The 24,667-nt window shown below is 37.8% G+C and overlaps 1 protein-coding gene across 1 annotated transcript in view; it reads right to left on the bottom strand.

Moving 5' to 3' along the window:
* Window positions 1–24,667, bottom strand: part of GSAP (gamma-secretase activating protein) — a 422,579-nt gene that overhangs the window by 179,932 nt on the left and 217,980 nt on the right. Inside the window, exons 12-14 of the mRNA XM_053719170.1 lie at window positions 20,354–20,482; window positions 12,164–12,219; window positions 6,639–6,670 (exon numbers count right to left, since the gene is read on the bottom strand). Of these exons, the coding sequence (XP_053575145.1) occupies window positions 6,639–6,670; window positions 12,164–12,219; window positions 20,354–20,482 (217 nt within the window). The remainder of the gene's footprint in view (window positions 1–6,638; window positions 6,671–12,163; window positions 12,220–20,353; window positions 20,483–24,667) is intronic.

Genomic DNA, 24,667 nt, shown 5'->3' with positions numbered 1-24,667 from the left:
TACCTGATAAATTCATTTCTTTCATATTGGCAAGAGTCCATGAGCTAGTGGAGGGGCAAAGTTTCCCAAATCTCAAAATGCCTATAAATTACACCACTCAACACACCCACAATTCAGTTTAACGAATAGCCAAGTAGTGGGGTGATAAAGAAAGGCGTAAAAAACATCAAAAAAAGGAATTTGGAAATAATTGTGCTTTATACAAAAAATCATAACCACCATAAAAAGGGTGGGTCTCATGGACTCTTGCCAATATGAAAGAAATTAATTATTAGTTAAGTTCTTACATAAATTATGTTTTCTTTCAAGAGTCCATGAGCTAGTGACGTATGGGATAGTAATACCCAAGATGTGGAACTCCACAGAAGAGTCACTAGAGAGGAAGGGATACAAATAATAACAGCCATTTTCCGCTGAAAAAATTAATCCACAACCCAAAATATAAAAGTTTATTCTCATAAATGAAAAGAAAAAAACTTAAACATAAGCAGAAGAATCAAACTGAAACAGCTGCCTGAAAAAAAATTCTACCAAAAACTGCTTCCAAAGAAGCAAATACATAAAAACCGTAGAATTTAGTAAAAGTATGCAAATTAGACCAAGTTGCTGCTTTGCAAATCTGAAGCTTCATTCTTAAAAGCCCATGAAGTGGAGACTGATCTAGTAGAATGAGCTGTAATTCTCTGAGGCGGGGCCTGACCCGACTCCAAATAAGCCTGATGAATCAAAAGCTTTAACCAAGATGCCAAGGAAATGGCAGAAGCCTTCTGACCTTTCCTAGAACCAGAAAAGATAACAAATAGACTAGAAGTCTTCCTGAAATCTTTAGTAGCTTAAACATAATATTTCAAAGCTCTTACAACATCCAAAGAATGTAAGGATCTCTCCAAAGAATTATTAGGATTAGGACACAAAGAAGGAACAACAATTTCTCTATTAAGGTTGTTAGAATTCACAATCTTAGGTAGAAATTTAAATGAAGTCAGCAAAACTGCCTTATCCTGATGGAAAATCAGAAAAGGAGATTCACAAGAAAGAGCAGATAATTCGGAAACTCTTCTGGCAGAAGAGATGGCCAAAAGGAACAACACTTTCCAAGAAAGTAGTTTAATGTCCAAAGAATGCATACTTAAACGGAGGAGCCTGTAAAGCCTTCAAAACCAAATTAAGACTCCAAGGAGGAAAGATTGATTTAATGACAGGCTTGATACGGACCAAAGCCTGTACAAAACAGTGAATATCAGGAAGCTTAGCAATCTTTCTGTGAAATAAAACAGAAAGAGCAGAGATTTGTCCCTTCAAGGAACTTGCAGACAAACCTTTATCCAAACCATCCTGAAGAAACTGTAAAATTCTAGGAATTCTAAAAGAATGCCAGCAGAATATGAGAAGAACACCATGAAATATAAGCCCTCCAAACTCGATAATAAATCTTCCTAGAAACAGATTTACAATTCTGTTGGCAACTGGACATCCGAACAAGATCCGCATACCAAAACCTGTGAGGCCATGCTGGAGCTACCAGCAATACAAACGATTGATCATGATGATCTTGGAGATCACTCTTGGAAGAAGAACTAGAGGCGGGAAGATATAAGCAGGTTGGTAACACCAAGGAACTGCTAAACGTATCCACCGCCTCCGCCTGAGGATCCCTGGACCTGGACAGGTACCTGGGAAGTTTCTTGTTTAGATGGGAAGCCATCAGATCTATTTATGGAAAAACCCACATCTGAACAATCTGAGAAAACACATCTGGATGGAGTGAACACTCCCCTGGATGTAAAGTCTGACGGCTGAGATAATCCACTTCCCAATTGTCTACACCTGGGATATGAACTACAGAAATTAGACAGGAGCTGGATGCTGACCAAGCAAGTATCCGAGATACTTCTTTCATAGCTTGGGAACTGTGAGTCCCACCCTGATTATTGACATATGCGACAGTTGTGATATTGTCTGTCTGAAAACAAATGAACGGATCTCTCTTCAACAGAGGTCAAATCTGAAGAGCCCTGAAATTAGCACGGAGTTCTAAAATATTGATTGGTAACCTCGCCTCTTGAGATTTCAAAACCCCTTGTGCCGTCAGAGATCCCCAGACAGCTCCCCAACCTGAAAGACTTGCATCTGTTGTGATCACAGTCCAGGTTTGACAAACAAGAGAGGCCCCTTGAACTATTCGATGGTGATCTAACCACCAAGTCAGAGAGAGTCGAACATTGGTATTTAAGGATATTAATTGTGATATCTTTGTATAATCCCTGCACCATTGACTAAGCATACAAAGTTGGAGAGGTCTCATATGAAAACGAGCAAAAGGGGATCGCGTCCGATGCTGCAGTCATGAAACTGAAAACTTCCATGCACATAGCTACTGAAGGGAATGACTCAGACTGAAGGTTCCGACAAGCTGAAACAAATTTTAATAGTCTCTTGTCTGTTAGCGACAGAGTCATGGACACTGAATCTATCTGGAAACCTAAAAAGGTAACCCTTGTCTGAGGAATCAAGGAAACTTTTTGGTAAATTGATCCTCCAACCATGTCTTTGAAGAAACAACACTAGTTGATTCGTGGGAGATTCTGCAGAATGTAAAGACTGAGCTAGTACCAAGATATTGTCCAAATAAGTAAACACCGCAATACCCTGTTCTCTGATTACAGAGAGTAGGGCACAAAGAACCTTTGAAAAGATTCTTGGAGCTGTTGCTAGGCCAAATGGAAGAGCGACAAATTGGTAATGCTTGTCTAGAAAAGAGAATCTGAGAAACTGATAGTGGTCTGGATGAATCGGAATATAAAGATCTTCATCCTGTAAGTCTATTGTGGACATATAATGCCCTTGCTGAACAAAAGGCAGAATAGTCCTTATAGTCACCATTTTGAAAGTTGGCACTCTTACAAAATGATTCAAAATGTTCAGATGCAGAACTGGCCTGAATGAATTTTCTTTCTTTGGGACAAAGAATAGATTTGAATAAAACCCCAGACCCTGTTCCTAAAACGGAACTGGTATGATTACCCCTGAAAGATCCAGGTCTGAAACACACTTCAGAAAAGCCTGAGCCTTTACTGGATTTGCTGGGATGTGTGAAAGAAAAAAATCTTCTCACAGGAAGTCTTACTCTGAATCTTATTCTGTACCCTTGAGAGACAATACTCTGAATCCATTGATTTTGGACAGAATCTGCACAAATGTTTTGGAAGAATCTTAATGTGCCCCCTACCAGCTGAGCTAGATTGAAGGCCGCACCTTCATGCAGACTTGGGGGCTGGTTTTGGTTTCTTAAACGGCTTGGATTTACTCCAACTTGAAGAAGGTTTCCAATTGGAACTAGATTCTTTGGGGGAAGGATTAGGTTTCTGTTCCTTATTTTGTCGAAAGGAACGAAAACGGTTAGAAGCTTAAGGATTTACCCTTAGGTCTTTTATCCTGAGACAAAAAAACTCCCTTCCCCCCAGTGACAGTTGAAATAATCGAATCCAACTGAGAACCAAATAAATTATTACCTTGGAAAGAAAGAGATAGTAATCTAGACTTAGATACCATGTCAGCTTTCCAATATGTGAGCCACAAAGCTCTTCTAGCTAAAATAGCTAAAGACATAGATTTAACATCAATTTTGAGGATATCAAAAATGGCATCACAGATAAAATGATTAGCATGTTGAAGCAAGCGAACAATGCTAGACAAATCAGGATCCATTTCCTGTTGCTCTAAACATTCCAACCAAAAAGTTGTTGTAGCAGCAACATCAGCCATAGAAATGGAAGGCCTGAGAAGATAGCCAGAATATAAATAAGCTTTCCTTAAATAGGATTTAAGTTTCATATCTAAAGGGTCCTTAAATTAAGTACTATCTTCCATAGGAATAGTAGTACGTGTGGCAAGAGTAGAAATAGCCCCCGTCAACTTTGGGGATCTTTTCCCAAAACTCCAATCTAACTGCTGCCAAAGGATACAATGTTTTAAACCTTGAAGAAGGGATAAAAGAAGTACCAGGCCTATAACATTCCTTAGAAATCATATCAGAAATAGCATCAGGAACTGCAAAAACCTCTGGAGTAACCACAGGAGGTTTATAAACAGAATTTAAATGTTTACTAGTTTTAGTATCAAGAGGACTAGATTCCTCAATATCCAACGTAATCAACACCTCTTTAACAAGGAACGAATATACTCCATTTTAAATAAATAAGTAGATTTGTCAATATCTGAGGTAGGATCTTCTGAATCAGATAGATCCTCATCAGAGGAGGATAATTCAGTATGTTGTCGGTCATTTGAAATTTCATCAACCTTATGAGAAGTTTTAAAAGACCTTTTACGTTTATTAGAAGGTGGTATAGCAGACAAAGCTTCTGAATCGCATCAGCAATAAAATCTTTTATATTCACAGCAATATCATGTACATTAGATGTTGAAGAAACAACAGGCATTGTACTATTACTGATGGATACATTCTCTGCATGTAAAAGCTTATCATGACTACTATTACATACCACAACTGGAGATATAATCTCCACAAATTTACAACAGATACACTTAGCTTTGGTAGAACTGTTATCAGGCAGCAGGATTCCAACAGTGGTTTCTGAGACAGGATCAGATTGAGACATCTTGCAAATGTAAGAGAAAAAACAAAATATAAAGCAAATTATCAATTTCCTTATATGGCAGTTTCAGGAATGGAAAAACAAATGCAAACAGCATAGCCCTCTGACATAGAAAAAAGGCAAGAGGCATATAGGAATGGTGTTTAAAATAACGAAATTATTTGGTAGTATGACGCACAACGCAAAATGAAATTTTTTGGCGCTAACAACATCCGGAAATGACACAATCGCATCATTGCAGACTCAACCTTGTGCAAGGAAACTCGGCGTAGACTAAGACGCCTGAAATTACGAATTTGCGTCACCGGGCATACCTTCACGCCAAAAATTAGGCAATAAACATCAGCATTTTGTGACCTCGCGAGCCTAATTTTGCCCGCGAAAATTAAATGAAAAACCAGTCTATTTGAAAAAAGACTATACCCCAGGTAAGAAAAATATTTTCCTAAATATGTTTTTTTTCCCAAATATGAAACGGATAGTCTGCAAAAGGAAATATACATAAACCTGACTCATGGCAAATATAAGTACAATACATATATTTAGAACTTTATATAAATACATAAAGTGCCAAACCATAGCTGAGAGTGTCTTAAGTAATGAAAATATACTTACCAAAAGACACTCATCCACATATAGCAGATAGCCAAATGAGTACTGAAATGGTTATCAGTAGAGGTAATGGAATATGAGAGTATATCGTCGATCTGAAAAGGGAGGTAGGAGATGAATCTCTGCGACCGATAACAGAGAACCTATGAAAAAGATTTTCCGCGAGGAAAACCATAGAATTCACTAGGTGATACTCCCTTCACATCCCTTTGACATTCACTGTACTCAGAGGAATCAGGCTTCAAAATGCTGAGAAGCGCATATCAACGTAGAAATCTTAGCACAAACTTACTTCACCATCTCCATAGGAGGCAAAGTTAGTAAAACTGAATTGTGGGTGTGGTGAGGGGTGTATTTATAGGTATTTTGAGGTTTGGGAAACTTTGCCCCTCCTGGTAGGATTGTATATCCCATACATCACTAGCTCATGGACTCTTGCCAATTACATGAAAGAAATATCAACTTTGGGGAAGCTTCTAAGGGGGGCACAAGGCAATTTGAAATAAATCTGCAAACAAAATCCTACTCATGCTGTATCCTACAACCTCCACCGGTCCTGAGAGCTTCTTCCAAGACACTGATATAATTATAGCACCACAGGAACAAAAAAAGAATAAAAAACAGGGAGGCTAAAAAAAGTTAACAACCCTTATTGCGCCTGAGCTACCAGTGAGTGCTAAAGCCCCAAAAATGTAAAAAGTGCCCAAAAGTGCTAAGAAATGCTAATATGTATGGTGTATAAATATATGTCCCCAGACTATGTAAATCAAGTGTACATGTTCATACTAATAGCTGGTGGGCTATGAAGCTGCAAAGTACTTGCTAGAACAATACCAAGGATCATTAACAAGTAACAGCATTCTATAACCCAGGGGACTAGTGGATAATTCCACATTTCACCTAGGGAGGATTGTGGATCCAACAAGGAGCAGCACACTGCAGACCAGGGGACTGGTGGATAAATCCGTATTAAACCAGGGAGGCCTGTGACATTTCCCACTGAGAAAAGATATTTTACTGCCTGGCTGATAACTTCCACTGTCCAATAAGACTGTGAGGTGGAAATGAGTCTTAGATTGGTTAGAGAACCCTTCTCAACAACCAGTAGATCAACAATTCAACCTAACTCCATCAAGGAGGCAAAAGAAATGGCTAAAGATTCTGGGCAAGTATGGGGTATTTAACACTCTGGTATATTGGGGTATCTTTTGCCTACTCCTAGTGGTCAGGAGGAGAATTCCCGCAAGTGATGACTCGTAGACTTTCACACTTTGATAAAAGAAATAAATGATTCACTAACAGCTTACAAAAAGCATTAAAATATATACACACAATGATTTTATGATGGTTGCCATGCCTCACTAGCTTGTTAGCAAGATGAAAATACAAACTGTGAAGTGTATTTACCAGATTTCCGTCTATCCATGTTTAAGATGACCCTTAAATAAGACAAGAAAAAATAAAACATGTGTCACTGTTGATTTATAAAATTATTCCTATACACAGTAGTCTGGATTCAGTGTTTTAAACAACAGTTTAGCTAGGAAAAGGGCTCTAATTATCCTATACAGCTGGTTTATCACTAAGGCCAACACTAGGTGAATCAAAAAGTTAATTGCCTGATTAAACAGCCAATTGAAAGCTGAGAAAGTTATTACAATTGTTTGTAGTTTTTTTTGATACATTTTAAAAGTTTTGCGTTCACCCTCTTGAGGAGAAGGAGACGAGTGCTGGAGACCGTTTGTTTAGCACTCTTTCATTCTAGTACCATCACAAGTGTGAGCAAGATTCCTTTTGTGATGTGGTTCTAATACTTTCCCAACAGACTTATGCTATGTGGCACCCCCTGTTAATTTTCTTTTCAAAGCCTTCACTATCTTAAATTACAGCAAAGAAGAGCAAGTAATGTATAGGAGTGAAAAACAGAGCAATTAAGCATAAGATTGGCAAATTAGACCACATTTTTTGCAGTTGCCCACACATTTCTGAATCTAACTTCCACTCCAGTCCCTAACCTGTTCTCTTCCCTACTGGCTCCATTATGACTGTGGATCACCCTAGCATAAGTGAATAGTGTAAGTTCTGGATTTAGTAGACAGTTAAATGGGCTAAGTCACTTCCTCTCAGCTTGGCTGATCCTCAGTCAAGTATTTGGGGTACTGCACTGGTGCAAACTTTTTTTGGGCCTCCCCAAATGTAGTAAGCAATAGTAATATTCTACATATATGCAGCTATTTATAATGATTTTGAGGATAGATGGACCTAAAATCTACACTTGTAAAAGGCTCCCAGCGTAAGAATTGTACATATTCTGCACATGCCTATGTATACACTTGCTGATATGGGCCCTTGTGCCCCCACCAATATTCTCTGTAAGGAGTGCGGCAGCGCGGGCGCGCAGTTATCTGGGTAGGCCCGTGCACAGATAAAGACAGACCGGACATCACAGGACAATGAGGGAGTTGGAGCGCATAGCGTGCTGAATTTCAAACCAAGCAAGCTTTAGTGGCGGCGGCAGCAGCAGTGTCAAAACATATAGCAGAGGGCTTACAGTGGGATTGATTTTTTTATTTTATTTGCAAATACTGCTGCACAGTCAGAGCGCTCAGTGCAGTTGTGATGTAAGAAGGTTGTGCATGAGGAGGATCGCGAGCTTGATGAGGACAACTTGTGAGTCATCTGTGAGCTGCACCGTGTAAGAGGCTGTTATGGTGCTAGAACCGTGTTTTATTAAACTCTGGTAAGAGGCTGATATATTTTTTCATCATCATCATCACCACTTTTCTTGTATTGCTGGTTGTGATGGCTTCACCTCTCTTTATGTAGAGGAGAACCGCACTCGTTCATGCTGTCAGTGCGTTAGTACTCGGCAAGCAGTAAATTTGTACATTATGTGTACTTGTTCCTGATACAACAGCTTGTATACTTCTGTCATTTATAATCTGCTCAAAATAAATGTTAATAGAAACGGACTGTTTTCTAACAGTATAAACTTAGCAGCTTCAGTTTATTGCAAATATTCTCTGTTGTCAGTTTGCACTTTGCAAGACATTCTGAGTTGCAGATGGGGGAGGAGGCTTGGTGGTTGCTTAGCAAACCAGAAAGCGTCCTCCCCGCAGTTCTAAAGGCAGTCCGTGTCTGCAGTGAGCGTCATCTGTACAGATCCGCTATCAGTGAAATCTGCTTCCCATGGTAAGAGCAGCAGCTTTGTTTTATCTTTGTTTTAAAAGAAAATCTCACCTAAACTGCTGCTCATCTCATAGTGGAAAAAACAAAGCACAACTCATGCTAATCTGCTAAGTGCTTAAAGTGAATGTAAATTTTGATGCTAAAGTGCCCGGTTTTTAAAAATTTGATTGAAAACAGGGGCACTTTAATTCATCAAAATTTACATTTCACTCCTGTTGTGAAAAAAAAAAAAAAAAAAAAAAAAAAAACATACCTTTTAATCTTCACAGCATCTCCAACTTCCTCCACCCATTGCAAAGTCTCTTCCTGGGTCTAAAATGAGGAATCCAACTTCCTCCAATCACGGCGTTGAATCAGACACTGATTCCCCTGGGGGGGAAGCTGTGATTGGAGGATGACCTATCCATCATTTTTGACATCAGAAATGGCTTGCGATGACCGGAGGAAGCTGGAGCTGCTGTGAAGATTTAAAGGAAAGTTTTTTTTCACAACAGGAGTGAAATGTAAATTTTGATGAATTAAAGTGCCCCTGTTTTCAATCGAATTTTTAAAAAACAGGCACAAAAAGGGACACTGTAGCCAAAAAATATATTTTGTGATTCACATAGAGCATGCAATTTTAAGCAACTTTCTAATTTACTCCTATTATCAAATTGTCTTCATTTTCTTGTTATGCTTATTTGAAAAGCAAGAATGTAAGTTTAGATGCCAGCCCATTTTAGGTGAACAACCTGGGTTGTCCTTGCTGATTGGACAGCACCAATAAACAAGTGCTGTCCATGGTTCTGAACCCACAATTTGCTGGCTCCTTAGCTGAGATGCCTTCTTTTCAAATAAAGATTGCAAGAGAATGAAGAAAAATTGATAACAGTTGCTTACAATTACATGCTCTATCTAAATCATGAAAGAAAAAATTTGGGTTCAGTGTCCCTTTAACCCCTTAACGACCAAGGACGTACGCCACACGTCCTCAAAAAAAATGCAGTTAATGACCGAGGACGTGTGGCGTACGTCCTTGGTCTGGAAAGCAGCTGGAAGCGAGCAGGATCGCTTCCAGCTGCTTTCCGGTTATTGCAGTGATGCCTCGATATGGAGGCATCCTGCAATAACCCCCCTTGGCCATCCGATGCAGAGAGAGCCACTCTGTGGCCCTCTCTGCACCGGACATCGATGGCCGGTATCGTTGGTGGGTGGGAGCCGACTTGGGAGGCGGGTGGGCGGCCATCGGTGAGATCTGGAAGGTGGAGGGGGGCGGGATCGGGAGCGGAGCCTTCGGGGGCGCGCACGGGGGCGCGCGCGGGCCGGGGGGGTGGGGGGGGGGCGGGTGCACGGGGCGGGAGCGGGTGGGAACCGCTACACTACAGAAAAAAATTTAAAAGTAAAATGTCAAATAAAATTAAATACTTATTTTTTCCAAAGCATCTAAGGCATCTGGAAGGGGTGGGGGGTTGGTATTGGGGGGGGGGGAAAGCTACACTACAGAAAAGGGACATTTTTTAATAAAAAAAATAATATTATTCACTAAAATGGGTACTGGCAGACAGCTGCCAGTACCCAAGATGGCGCACATTAAGTCAGAGGGGGAGGGTTAGAGAGCTGTTTGGTGGGGGATCAGTGAGGTTGGGGGCTAAGGGGGATCCTACACAGAAGCATATGTAAATATGCAAAAAAAAATGCACAAAAAAGCCCAAATTTTCCTTTTATTTTAGTACTGGCAGAGTTTCTGCCAGTACTTAAGATGGCGGGGACATTTGTGGGGTAGGGGAGGGAAGAGAGATGTTTGGGAGGGATCAGGGGGTCTGATGTTTCAGGTGGGAGGCTGATCTTTACACTAAAGCTAAAATTAACCCTGCAAGCTCCCTACAAGCTACCTAATTAACCCCTTCACTGCTAGCCATAATACACGTGTGATGCGCAGCGCCATTTAGCAGCATTCTAATTACCAAAAAGCAACGCCAAAGTCATATATGTCTGCTATTTCTGAACAAAGGGGATCCCAGAGAAGCATTTACAACCATTTGTGCCATAATTGCACACGCTGTTTGTAAATGATTTCAGTGAGAAACCTAAAATTGTGAAAAATTTAACGTTTTTTTTAATTTGATCGCATTTGGCAGTGAAATGGTGGCATGAAATATACCAAAATGGGCCTAGATCAATACTTGGGGTTGTCTACTACACTACACTAAAGCTAAAATTAACCCTAGAAGCTCCCTACATGCTCCCTAATTAACCCCTTCACTGCTGGGCATAATACACGTGTGGTGCGCAGTGGCATTTAGCGGCCTTCTAATTACCAAAAAGCAATGCCAAAGCCATATATGTCTAATATTTCTGAACAAAGGGGATCCCAGAGAAGAATTTACAACCATTTATGCCATAATTGCACAAGCAGTTTGTAAATAATTTCAGTGAGAAACTGAAAGTTTGTGAAAAAAATTGTGAAAAAGTGAACGATTTTTTGTATTTGATCGCATTTGGCGGTGAAATGGTGGCATGAAATATACCAAAATGGGCCTAGATCAATACTTTGGGATGTCTTCTAAAAAAAAATATATACATGTCAATGGATATTCAGGGATTCCTGAAAGATATCAGTGTCCCAATGTAACTAGCGCTAATTTTGAAAAAAAATGGTTTGAAAATAGCAAAGTGCTACTTGTATTTATGGCCCTATAAGTTACAAAAAAAGCAAAGAACATGTTAACATTTGGTATTTCTAAACTCAGGACAAAATTTAGAAACTATTTAGCATGGGTGTTTTTTGGTGGTTGTAGATATGTAACAGATTTTGGGGTTCAAAGTTAGAAAAAGTGTGTTTTTTTCCATTTTTCCTCATATTTTATATTTTTTTTTATAGTAAATGATAAGATATGATGAAAATAATGGTATTTTTAGAAAGTCCATTTAATGGCGAGAAAAACGGTATATAATATGTGTGGGTACAGTAAATGAGGAAGAGGAAAATTTCAGCTAAACACAAACACCGCAGAAATGTAAAAATAGCCTTGGTCCCAAACGGACAGAAAATGGAAAAGTGCTCTGGTCACTAAGGGGTTAAGCATCAAAATTTACATTCACTTTAATAAAACTATTTAGGGAACAACTAGAGCACTGCTTTTTACTTGCAAGTTGTTCGTAAATAGTTAAATTAGGCAGTGAGCAGATCTGCATGCAGAAAGTTTAATTTTTATAGAGTAGCAGTAATGTATTAAATAAAAACATATCTAATGCAGTCCTAAGATCACTGCACACATTATGAGCTTTAGAAGCTAAAGAAAGCTTGTTTTTTGCCTCAGAGACAGCTCTTTCCTTCCAGAAAATAGGTCAGTTGTTGATTGGTTGCTGGTGTACCAGCATTCTCGTGGATAAGGAGGAACCTACAACAAATGGGGCTTTGCAGAATGTGTTCTGTGAAAAGGTTCTAAAAAATCAAACAGACATGCTTTTGTATTGACCATGTACAGTCCAAACAACAATTATGAATGAACATTATGATAATTTTTTTTTTTAGTGGTGTAAAGGTTTCATGATTAAAAACTATAAGCTGAGCTATCTCAACTTCTGCAAAGCTCTTCTAATGGATTGGAATAGACAGCTATGTTTAAAGGTTTTACCAGTCTCAGGCAAGCTGGATAAAAGGGTGTCAGAGCAGTGATTTTGCATAGTCAGGGTGAACTTGCAACACACAACATTAACACACTTGAGCTCGTTCAGAAAAGGTTAAAAGAAAAATCTCGTACTTTTTGGCATTTTCCAGAACGCTGCGCCGATAAATTAGATTTCTTTTTTCTGTGTCCTACAATAAAACACAAATTAATTTTCAGTTAAAAAGTATGTTGCAGTATTTTTTGATTAAAGGGAAACTTAACCCAATTTTTTGCTTTCATGATTCAGATAGAAGTAAATTAGAAAGTTGCTAAAATTGCTCAATTATAATTTTTTCTTCGTTCTCTGGGTACAGCTTGCCGATTGGTGGCTAAATGTACCCACCAATCAGCAAGCTCTATCCAGGGCGCTGAACCAAAAATGGGCCGGCTCGTAAGCTATACATTCCTGGTTTTTCAAATAAAGATACCAAGAGAACGAAGAAAAATTGATAATAGGAGAAAATTAGAAAGTTGCTTAATAACACAATTTATGTAAGAACTTACCTGATAAATTCATTTCTTTCATATTAGCAAGAGTCCATGAGCTAGTGACGTATGGGATATACATTCCTACCAGGAGGGGCAAAGTTTCCCAAACCTTAAAATGCCTATAAATACACCCCTCACCACACCCACAAATCAGTTTAACGAATAGCCAAGAAGTGGGGTGATAAGAAAAAAGTGCGAAAGCATATAAAATAAGGAATTGGAATAATTGTGCTTTATACAAAAAAATCATAACCACCACAAAAAGGGTGGGCCTCATGGACTCTTGCTAATATGAAAGAAATGAATTTATCAGGTAAGTTCTTACATAAATTATGTTTTCTTTCATGTAATTAGCAAGAGTCCATGAGCTAGTGACGTATGGGATAATGACTACCCAAGATGTGGATCTTTCCACGCAAGAGTCACTAGAGAGGGAGGGATAAAATAAAGACAGCCAATTACTGCTGAAAATAATCCACACCCAAAATAAAGTTTAATGAAAACATAAGCAGAAGATTCAAACTGAAACCGCTGCCTGAAGTACTTTTCTACCAAAAACTGCTTCAGAAGAAGAAAACACATCAAAATGGTAGAATTTAGTAAAAGTATGCAAAGAGGACCAAGTTGCTGCTTTGCAAATCTGATCAACCGAAGCTTCATTCCTAAACGCCCAGGAAGTAGAAACTGACCTAGTAGAATGAGCTGTAACCCTTTGAGGCGGAGTTTTACCCGACTCGACATAGGCATGATGAATTAAAGATTTCAACCAAGATGCCAAAGAAATGGCAGAAGCTTTCTGGCTGTTTCTAGAACCAGAAAAGATGAAAAATAGACTAGAAGTCTTTCGGAAAGACTTAGTAGCTTCAACATAATATTACAAAGCTCTAACAACATCCAAAGAATGCAATGATTTCTCCTTAGAATCCTTAGGATTAGGACATAATGAAGGAACCACAATTTCTCTACTAATGTTGTTAGAATACACAACCTTAGGAAAAAATTCAAAAGAAGTTCGCAACACCGCCTTATCCTGATGAAAAATCAGAAAAGGAGACTCACAAGAAAAGAGCAGATAATTCAGAGACTCTTCTGGCAGAAGAGATAGCCAAAAGAAACAAAACTTTCCAAGAAAGAAGTTTAATGTCCAAATGAATGCATGGGTTCAAAAGGAGGAGCTAGAAGAGCCCCCAGAACCAAATTCAAACTCCAAGGAGGAGAAATTGACTGAATGACAGGTTTTATACGAACCAAGTCTTGTACAAAACAATGAATATCAGGAAGAATAGCAATCTTTCTGTGAAAAAGAACAGAAATGGCAGAGATTTGTCCTGTCAAGGAACTTGCGGACAAACCTTTATCTAAACCATCCTGAAGAAACTGTAAAAAAATTCTCGGAATTCTAAAAGAATGCCAGGAAAAATTATGAGAAGACACTAAGAAATATAAGTCTTCCAGACTCTATAATATATCTCTCTAGATACAGATTTACGAGCCTGTAACATAGTATTAATCACAGAGTCAGAGAAACCTCTTTGACCAAGAATCAAGCGTTCAATCTCCATACCCTTAAATTTAAAGATTTGAGATCCTGATGGAAAAAAGGACCTTGCGACAGAAGGTCTGGTCTTAACGGAAGAGCCCACGGTTGGCAAGAGGCCATCCGAAAAAGAATCCGTCCATGCTGGAGCTACCAGCAGAACAAACGAGCATTCCTTCAGAATCTTGGAGATTACTCTTGGAAGAAGAACTAGAGGCGGAAAGATATAGGCAGGATGATACTTCCAAGGAAGTGACAATGCATCCACTGCCTCCGCCTGAGGATCCCTGGATCTGGACAGATACCTGGGAAGTTTCTTGTTTAGATGAGAAGCCATCAGATCTATTTCTGGAAGTTCCCACATTTGAAAAATCTGAAGAAATACCTCTGGGTGAAGAGACCATTCGCCCGGATGCAACGTTTGGCGACTGAGATAATCCGCTTCCCAATTGTCTATTCCTGGAATATGAACCGCAGAGATTAGACAGGAGCTGGATTCCGCCCAAACCAGAATTCGAGATACTTCTTTCATAGCCAGAGGACTGTGAGTCCCTCCTTGATGATTGATGTATGCCACAGTTGTGACATTGTCTGTCTGAAAACAAATGAACGATTCTCTCTTCAGAAGAGGCCAAGACTGAAGAGCTCTGAAAATTGCACGGAGTTCCAAAATATTGATCGGTAATCTCACCTCCTGAGATTCCCAAACCCCTTGTGCTGTCAGAGACCCCCACACAGCTCCCCAACCTGTAAGACTTGCATCTGTTGAAATTACAGTCCAGGTCGGAAGAACAAAAGAAGCCCCCTGAACTAAACGATGGTGATCTGTCCACCACGTCAGAAAGTGTCGTACAATCGGTTTTAAAGATATTAATTGAGATATCTTTGTGTAATCCCTGCACCATTGGTTCAGCATACAGAGCTGAAGAGGTCGCATGTGAAAATGAGCAAAGGAGATCGCGTCCGATGCAGCAGTCATAAGACCTAAAATTTCCATGCATAAGGCTACCAAAGGGAATGATTGTGACTGAAGGTTTTGACAAGCTGATATCAATGTTAGACTTCTCTTGTCTGACAAAGACAGAGTCATAGACACTGAATCTACCTGAAAACCTAAAAAGGTTACCCTTGTCTGAGGAATCAATGAACTTTTTAGTAAATTGATCCTTCAACCATGATCTTGAAGAAACAACACAAGTCGATTCGTATGAGAATACCAATACCCTGTTCTCTGAATACAGACAGAAGGGCACCGAGAACCTTTGTAAAAATTCTTGGAGCTGATGCTAAGCCAAACGGTAGAGCCACAAAACTGGTAATGCTTGTCTAAAAAAGAGAATCTCAGAAACTAAAAGTGATCTGGATGAATCGGAATATGCAGATATGCATCCTGAAAATCTATTGTAGACATATAATGCCCTTGCTGAACAAAAGGCAGGATAGTCCTTACAGCTACCATCTTGAATGTTGGTATCCTTACATAACGATTCAATATTGATAGATCCGGAACTGGTCTGAAGGAATTGACCTTCTTTGGTACAATGAAGAGATAGAATAAAACCCCAGCCCCTGTTCCAGAACTGGAACTGGCATAATTACTCCAGCCAACTCTAGATCTGAAACACATTTCAGAAATGCTTGAGCCTTTGCTGGGTTTACTGGGACACGGGAAAGAAAAAAAATCTCTTTGCAGGAGGCCTTAACTTGAAGCCAATTCTGTACCCTTCTGAAACAATGTTCTGAAACCAGAGATTGTGAACGGAATTGATCCAAATTTCTTTGAAAAGAACGTAAACTGCCCCATACCAGCTGAGCTGGAATGAGGGCCGCACCTTCATGGGGACTTAGGAGCTGGCTTTGGGATTCTATAAGGCTTGGATATATTCCAAAGTGAAGAAGGTTTCCAAACTGATACCGCTCCTGAGGATGAAGGATCAGGCTTTTGTTCCTTGTTGTGATGAAAGGAACGAAAACAATTATTAGACCTAAATTTACCTCAGATTTTTTATCATGTGGTAAAAAAGTTCCCTTCCTTCAAGTAACAGTTGAGATAAAAGAATCCAACTGAGAACCGAATAATTTATTACCCTGGAAAGAAAGGGATAGCAAAGTTGACTTAGAAGACATATCAGCATTCCAAGTTTTAAGCCATAAAGCTCTTCTAGCTAAAATAGTTAGAGACATATACCTGACATCAATTCTAATGATATCAAAGATGGCATCACAAATAAAATAATTAGCATGTTATAGAATAATAATGCTATGAGAATTATGATCTGTTACTTGTTGCGCTAAAGCTTCTAACCAAAAAGTTGAAGCTGCAGCAACATCCGCTAAAATTATAGCAGGAGTAGAGACAGCCCCATAAACCTTAGGGATTTTGTCCCAAACTTTAATCTGTCAGATGGCACAGGATATAATTGCTTAAAACGTTTTAAAAGGAGTAAATGAATTACCCAAATTATTCCATTCCCTAGAAATTACTTCAGAAATAGCATCAGGGACAGGAAACACTTCTGGAATAACTACAGGAGATTTAAAAACCTTATTTAAACGTTTAGTTTTAGTATCAAGAGGACCAGAATCCTCTATTTCTAATGCAATTAATACTTCTTTAAATAAAGAACGAATAAATTCCATCTTGAACAAATACAAAGATTTATCAGCATCAACCTCTGAGACAGAAACCTCTGAACCAGAAGAACCATTATCAGAATGATGATGTTCATTTAAAAATTCATCTGAAAAAAGAGAAGTTTTAAAAGACTTTTATGCATACTAGAAGGAGAAATAACAGACATAGCCTTCTTAATGGATTTAGAAACAAAATCTCTTATGTTATCAGGAACACTCTGAACATTAGATGTTGACGGAACAGCAACAGGTAATGTAACAGTACTAAAGGAAATTTTATCTGCATTAACAAGTTTGTCATAACATTTAATACAAACAACAGCTGAAGGAACAGATACCAAAAGTGATACACTTAGCTTTGGTAGCTCCAGCACTGGGCAGCGATTTTCCTGAAGTATCTTCTGACTCAGTTGCAACGTGGAACATCTTGCGATATGTAATAGAAAAAACAACATATAAAGCAAAATTGATCAAATTCCTTAAATGACAGTTTCAGGAATGGGAAAAAAATGCCCGTGAACAAGCTTCTAGCAACCAGAAGCAATAAATAATGAGACTTAAATAATGTGGAGACAAAAGTGACGCCCATATTTTTTTAGCGCCAAATAAGACGCCCACATTATTTGGCGCCTAAATGCTTTTGGCGCCAAAAATGACGCCACATCCGGAACGCCGACACTTTTGACGCAAAAGAACGTCAAAAATAACGCAACTTCTGGCGACACGTATGACGCTGGAAAAAGAAAAAAAAATTTGCGCCAAAAAAGTCCGCGCCAAGAATGACGCAATAAAATTAAGCATTTTCAGCCCCCGCGAGCCTAACAGCCCACAGGGAAAAAGTCAAATTTTTTAAGGTAAGAAAAAATGATTGATTTAAATGCATTATCCCAAATATGAAACTGACTGTCTGAAAATAAGGAATGTTGAACATCCTGAGTCAAGGCAAATAAATGTTTGAATACATATATTTAGAACTTTATAAAAAAGTGCCCAACCATAGCTTAGAGTGTCACAGAAAATAAGACTTACTTACCCCAGGACACTCATCTACATGTTTGTAGAAAGCCAAACCAGTACTGAAACGAAAATCAGCAGAGGTAATGGTATATAATAAGAGTATATCGTCGATCTGAAAAGGGAGGTAAGAGATGAATCTCTACGACCGATAACAGAGAACCTATGAAATAGACCCCGTAGAAGGAGATCACTGCATTCAAATAGGCAATACTCTCCTCACATCCCTCTGACATTCACTGCACGCTGAGAGGAAAACCGGGCTCCAACCTGCTGCGGAGCGCATATCAACGTAGAATCTAGCACAAACTTACTTCACCACCTCCATAGGAGGCAAAGTTTGTAAAACTGATTTGTGGGTGTGGTGAGGGGTGTATTTAGAGGCATTTTAAGGTTTGGGAAACTTTGCCCCTCCTGGTAGGAATGTATATCCCATACGTCACTAGCTCATGGACTCTTGCTAATATGAAAGAAAGAATAAATTTGGGTTCAGTATCACTTTAATTTAAAAGACAACTTTTGAAATGTATTACATTATTTGTTATTAAAAATAAAAAACCCACATATATATCCCTGAACTGAATGTTTTTTTTATTTTTATGCCTACAGAGATTTGCCGTAGGAGTTCTTTCAGCTAGTGAGCATGAGCAATAAGTAGATGGCTTATATTAAAGTGTAAGTTTCAGTTTTATATTGAAACTGCTTTTGCCTTTTTTTTCCTTTTCTTTTCAGGATTTTTTTTCATTAAAGGGACACTGAACCCAAATTTGGTATTTCATTATTCAAAAAGAGCATGCAATTTTAAGCAACTTTCTAATTTACTCCTATTATAAATTTATCTTCATTCTCTTGCTATCGTTATTTGAAAAGCAAGAATGTAAGTTTTGAAGCCGGCCCATTTTTGGTTCACAACCTGGGTTTGTCCTTGCTTATTGGACAGCACCAATAAACAAGCGCTGTCCAGGGTTTGCACCAAAAATTGGCTGGCTCCTTCGCTTAAATGTCTTCTTTTTCAAATATAGATAGCAAGAGAATGAAGAAAAATTGATAATAAGAGTAAATTAGAAAGTTGCATAAAATTGTATGCTCTATCATAAAAGAAAAAAAAACTGAGTTTAGTGTCCCTTTAAATGTTCCTCTTTAATAGGCATGATCTAATCTTTAGAAAATGCCCTATTAGGAAAGAATGAGGTTCTATACAGAAGTAATTATCTAGGTAGCGGACTCGCAATAAAGTGATACTTCTTTGTTTATTCATTTTTAACTTTTAAATGTTAGTTTTTTTTAAGAAATAGACATAACACAATCATTCCAAAGCAGAAATAAAAATATGTTCGTTCTATCTATCTGTAATTGGTACTGTCAACCAACACAACTATACATAAACATAAATGATTGCTATGGTTTAGCATTATGCATTGTCACAAAATAAATTAAAGGGTTAAAGGGATGGGCCTTACAATTGTTTCCTTGTGTGTCTTTAAATTATACTTTAAACAGATTATGTATATAAAAGTAGTGTACTAAATTCAACATGTGAGAAAGTGACCGGTACAGTGATTGAGACTGTATAGTTAAAAAGGGACGCAAAACCCATTTTATTTTCCTTTCACGATTCAGACAAAGCATAACATTTTAAACAGTTTTTCAATTTATTTTTGTTATCAAATGATTTATTCTCTTGTTATCCTTTGTTGTAGGAGCAGCAAAGCACTAATGGGATCTAGCTGAACACATTGGGTGAGCTAATGACTAGAGGCATATGTGCGTAGCCCCCTATCAGCATCTAGCTCCCAGCAGTGCATTGCTGCTCCTGAGCCTTCCTAGATATGCTTTATAACAAAGAATACCAAAAGAAAAAAGCGATTTTTACTTTACTGTCCCTTTGTAAATCCTCATTTTAACAGTAGATATTTTCTTGAATAATAAAAACTAGATTTATACCTGGCAAAACAAAACCCACTAGTACACCATATCATACAGTTAAATACAGGGCCTCTGGGCAACTAGATTAGAAATGAATGCCAGAAGCCCCCCTAATCTTATTATTGATTTAGTTCATGCAATTAAATAACCTATTTGGAAAAATGACAAAACACCTACAAAAAATACAATTCTAACTTCAACTATTATTGCTTAAAAAAGGGGTATGTGGTATTTAAAGGGGCAGGAAACCATTTTTTTCCCTTTCATTATTGATATAGAGAATACTATTCAAAACAACTTTCTAATTTACTTCATTATCTAATTTGCTTCACTCTTTTGGTATACTTTGTTGAAAAAGCAGCTATGCACTACTGAAAGCTATTTAAACACATCTGGTGAGCCAATAAGATGAAGCAAATATGTGCAGCCACCAATCAGCAGCTCCCGAACCTACCTAGGTATCCTTTTCAACAAAGGAAACCAAGAGATGAAAACAAAATTAGATAATAGAATTACATTGGAAAGTTATTTAAAATCACAAGCTCTATATGAATCATGAAAGAAGAAAAAAAATTGGGTTTCGTGTCCCTTTATGGAATTTGACCACTTTTCTAATTTAACCAACATATTTCTGAAGGTAACATTACCATGATCTTACATAAACTAAAAGAAACATTTCTTACCACTTCTGAGATCAGCTTGTACCAGTTTTTTCTTGGCACATGATTATTGTAGAGGAATCGCTGTTGCGTATGCTTCATGTATTCCAGTTCAGAGTGGAATTTTTCCCAGAATCCTTTGAAGGTTCCCATCTGTAATAAGAGCACAATAAAAAAAAATCTTAAAAGACAAACATCTGTATGTTATACATGGATTTTTGGTGGTAAACACAGATTTAGAAAACACCCTTATGATGTAATAAAGCTTTGAACAGTTTTTTTTCAGGTTAGGCTTTAAAAATTTTTTTTATCTTTGCATTTAAAAAGGGACAATAAACACTGTTTTTTATATATTCGATTTATCATTTTATATTACCATCTCCAACAAAAAAAACTGAAATATACTTTCATTATTTATTTTGTCCCCTTTTCCTGTAATTCCATACTGAAATTGTGAGCTTTTCAGTTCCCGTTTTCATATTCCACACAGCCATTGGCTGCACTCTCTGGTGACCTATTTATAACTGTCCGTAATTGGCCACAGCAGAGAAAGTAACCTAAGCTACAACATGGCAGCTCCCATTGTTTTATAGACACTAAAACTTTACACTTATTTTGTCAAAATTTAAATAGCTAATGAAACTTTAAAAAATACATTTACATATTATTCTCAGACTAAACTTTTCTTTTAAAGGGTCATAATACCCAAATGTTTAAACACTTGAAAGTGATGCAGCATAGCTGTAAAAAGCTGACTAGAAAATATCACCTGAACATCTCTATGTAAAAAAGAAAGATATCTTGAGGGGTAGTTATCAAGCCGTCTACCTCAAATACGCTGGAATTCCGCAGCGTATTTGAGGCGAGGCTGATTCGCCTTAGTTATCAAGCCCTAGATACCGGCAAAAGTAGAATTTAGTGACGTAAGCTTCGATCCGCCGGACTCAGTCCGACACAGATCGATTCTTACGTCACTCCAGATGGTTTAGGGGGTAATAACTTTATTTAGTTGCGGCGGTGTAGGGGGGGCAGATTAGGAGTCTAAACACCCCTAATCTGCCCCCCTACACCGCCGCAACTAAATAAAGTTATTACCCCCTAAACCGCCGCTCCCGGAGCCCACCGCAAGCTATACTAAATATGTTAACCCCTAAACCGCCGCTCCCGGACCCCGCCGCAACTATAATAAACTTATTAAGTTATTAACCCCTATCCTGCCGATCCTGGACCCCGCCGCAACTACATAGTTTAACCCCTAAACCGCCGCTCCCGGACCCCTCCGCAACCTATATTAAACTTATTAACCCTTATTCTGCCCCCCCTACACCGTCGCCACCTATAATACATTTATTAACCCCTATCCTGCCCCCCCTACACCGTAATAAAATTATTAACCCCTAAACCTAAGTCTAACACTAACCCTATCACCCCCCCTAACTTAAATATTAATTGAATACATCTAAATAATATTTATCTTATTAACTAAGTTAATCCTATTTAAAACTAAATACTTACCTTTAAAATAAACCCTAATATAGCTACAATATAAATAATAATTATATTGTAGCTATCTTAGGATTTATTTTTATTTTACAGGCAACTTTCAATTTTTTTTAACTAGGTACAATAGCTATTAAATAGTTATTAACTATTTAATAGCTACCTAGTTAAAATAAAGAGAAATTTACCTGTAAAATAAATCCTAACCTAAGTTACAATTACACCTAACACTACACTATACTTTAATAAATTATTCCTATTTAAACTAAATACTTACCTGTAAAATAAACCCTAAGATAGCTACAATGTAATTAATAATTACATTGTAGCTATTTTAGGATTTATATTTATTTCACAGGTAACTTTGTATTTATTTTAGCTAGTTAGAATAGTTATTAAATAGTTATTAACTATTTAATAACTACCTAGCTAAAAGAAATACAAAATTACCTGTAAAATAAATCCTAACCTAAGTTACAATTAAACCTAACACTACACTATTATTAAATTAATTAAATAAATTAGCTACAAATAACTACAATTAAATACAATTAAATAAACTAACTAAAGTACAAAAAATAAAAAAAATAAGTTACAAATATTTAACAAATATTACAACAATTTTAAACTACTTACACCTAATCTAAGCCCCCTAAATAAAATAACAAAGCCCCCCAAAATAAAAAAGCCCTACCCTATTCTACATTAAAAAGTTACCAGCTCTTTTACCTTACCAGCCCTTAAAAGGGCCTTTTGCGGGGCATGCCCCAAAGAAAACAGCTCTTTTGCCTGTAAAAGAAAAATACAACCCCCCCCAACATTAAAACCCACCACCCACATACCCCTAATCTAACCCAAACACCCCTTAAATAAACCTAACACTACCACCCTGAAGTTCATCCTACCTTGAGTCGTCTTCAGCCAGCCGACCACCGATGGAACTGAAGAGGAGATCCGGAGCGGCAGAAGTCATCATCCAAGGGGCGCTGAAGAAATCTTCCATCCGATGAAGTCATCATCCAGGCGGCGCTGAATAGATCTTCCTGTTCCGATCAGCCAATAGAATGGCTGATTGGATCAGCCAATCGGATTGAACTTCAATCTGATTGGCTGATTAAATCAGCCAATCAGATTTTTCCTACCTTAATTCCGATTGGCTGATAGAATCCTATCAGCCAATCGGAATTGAAGGGACGCCATCTTGGATGACGTCCCTTAAAAGGAACCTTCATTCAGTCGTCGGCCGTTGGGGAAGAAGGATGTTCCGCGTCGGCGAGATGAAGATGGATCCGGAAGAAAGAAGATTGAAGATGCCGCTTGGAAGATGACATCGCCCGGTTGGAAGATCTCTTCAGCGCCGCCTGGATGATGACTTCATCGGATGGAAGATTTCTTCAGCGCCCCTTGGATGATGACTTCTGCCGCTCCGGATCTCCTCTTCGGTTCCATCGGTGGTCGGCTGGCTGAAGACGACTCAAGGTAGGATGAACTTCAGGGGGGTAGTGTTAGGTTTATTTAAGGGGGGTTTGGGTTAGATTAGGGGTATGTGGGTGGTGGGTTTTAATGTTGGGGGGGGGTTGTATTTTTCTTTTACAGGCAAAAGAGCAGAATTCTTTGGGGCATGCCCCGCAAAAGGCCCTTTTAAGGGTTGGTAAGGTAAAAGAGCTGGTAACTTTTTAATTTAGAATAGGGTAGGGCATTTTTTTATTTTGGGGGGCTTTGTTATTTTATTAGGGGGCTTAGATTAGGTGTAAGTAGCTTAAAATTGTTGTAATATTTGTTAAATATTTGTAACTTATTTTTTTATTTTTTGTAACTTAGCTTTTTTTATTTTTTGTACTTTAGTTAGTTAATTTAATTGTATTTAATTGTAGTTATTTGTAGCCAATTTATTTAATTAATTTAATAATAGTGTAGTGTTAGGTTTAATTGTAACTTAGGTTAGGATTTATTTTACAGGTAATTTTGTATTTCTTTTAGCTAGGTAGTTATTAAATAGTTAATAACTATTTAATAACTATTCTAAGTAGCTAAAATAAATAAATAAAGTTACCTGTAAAATAAATATAAATCCTAAAATAGCTACAATGTAATTATTAATTACATTGTAGCTATCTTAGGGTTTATTTTACAGGTAAGTATTTAGTTTTAAATAGGATTCATTTATTAATGTATAGTGTAGTGTTAGGTGTAATTGTAACTTAGGTTAGGATTTATTTTACAGGTAAATTTATCTTTATTTTAACTAGGTAACTAACTAATTAATAGCTATTGTACCTAGTTAAAATAAATTGAAAGTTGCCTGTAAAATAAAAATAAATCCTAAGATAGCTACAATATAATTATTATTTATATTGTAGCTATATTAGGGTTTATTTTAAAGGTAAGTATTTAGTTTTAAATAGGATTAACTAAGTTAATAAGAGAAATATTATTTAGATTTATTTAATTAATATTTAAGTTACGGGGGTGTTAGGGTTAGACTTAGGTTTAGGGGTTAATAACTTTATTATAGGTGGCGACGGTGTAGGGGGGGCAGATTAGGGGTTAATAAGTTTAAGATAGGTTGTGGCGGGGTCCAGGAGCGGCGGTTTAGGGGTTAAACTATTTATTTAGGTGCAGCAAAGTACGGGATCGGCAGGATAGGGGTTAATAACTTAATTCTAGGTGGCAGCGGTATAGGGGGGGCAGGATAGGGGTTACTAGGTATAATGTAGGTGGCGGCGGTGTCCGGGAGCGGCGGTTTAGGGGTTAATACATTTATAAAAGAGTTGCGGCGGGGTCTAGGAGCGGCGGTTTAGGGGTTGATAACTTTATTGAGTTGCGGGGGGCTCCGGG

Source organism: Bombina bombina, chromosome 6 (genome assembly GCF_027579735.1).
Source record: "Bombina bombina isolate aBomBom1 chromosome 6, aBomBom1.pri, whole genome shotgun sequence".
NCBI lineage: Eukaryota > Metazoa > Chordata > Amphibia > Anura > Bombinatoridae > Bombina > Bombina bombina.
This window is presented reverse-complemented; position numbering and strand designations above follow the sequence as displayed.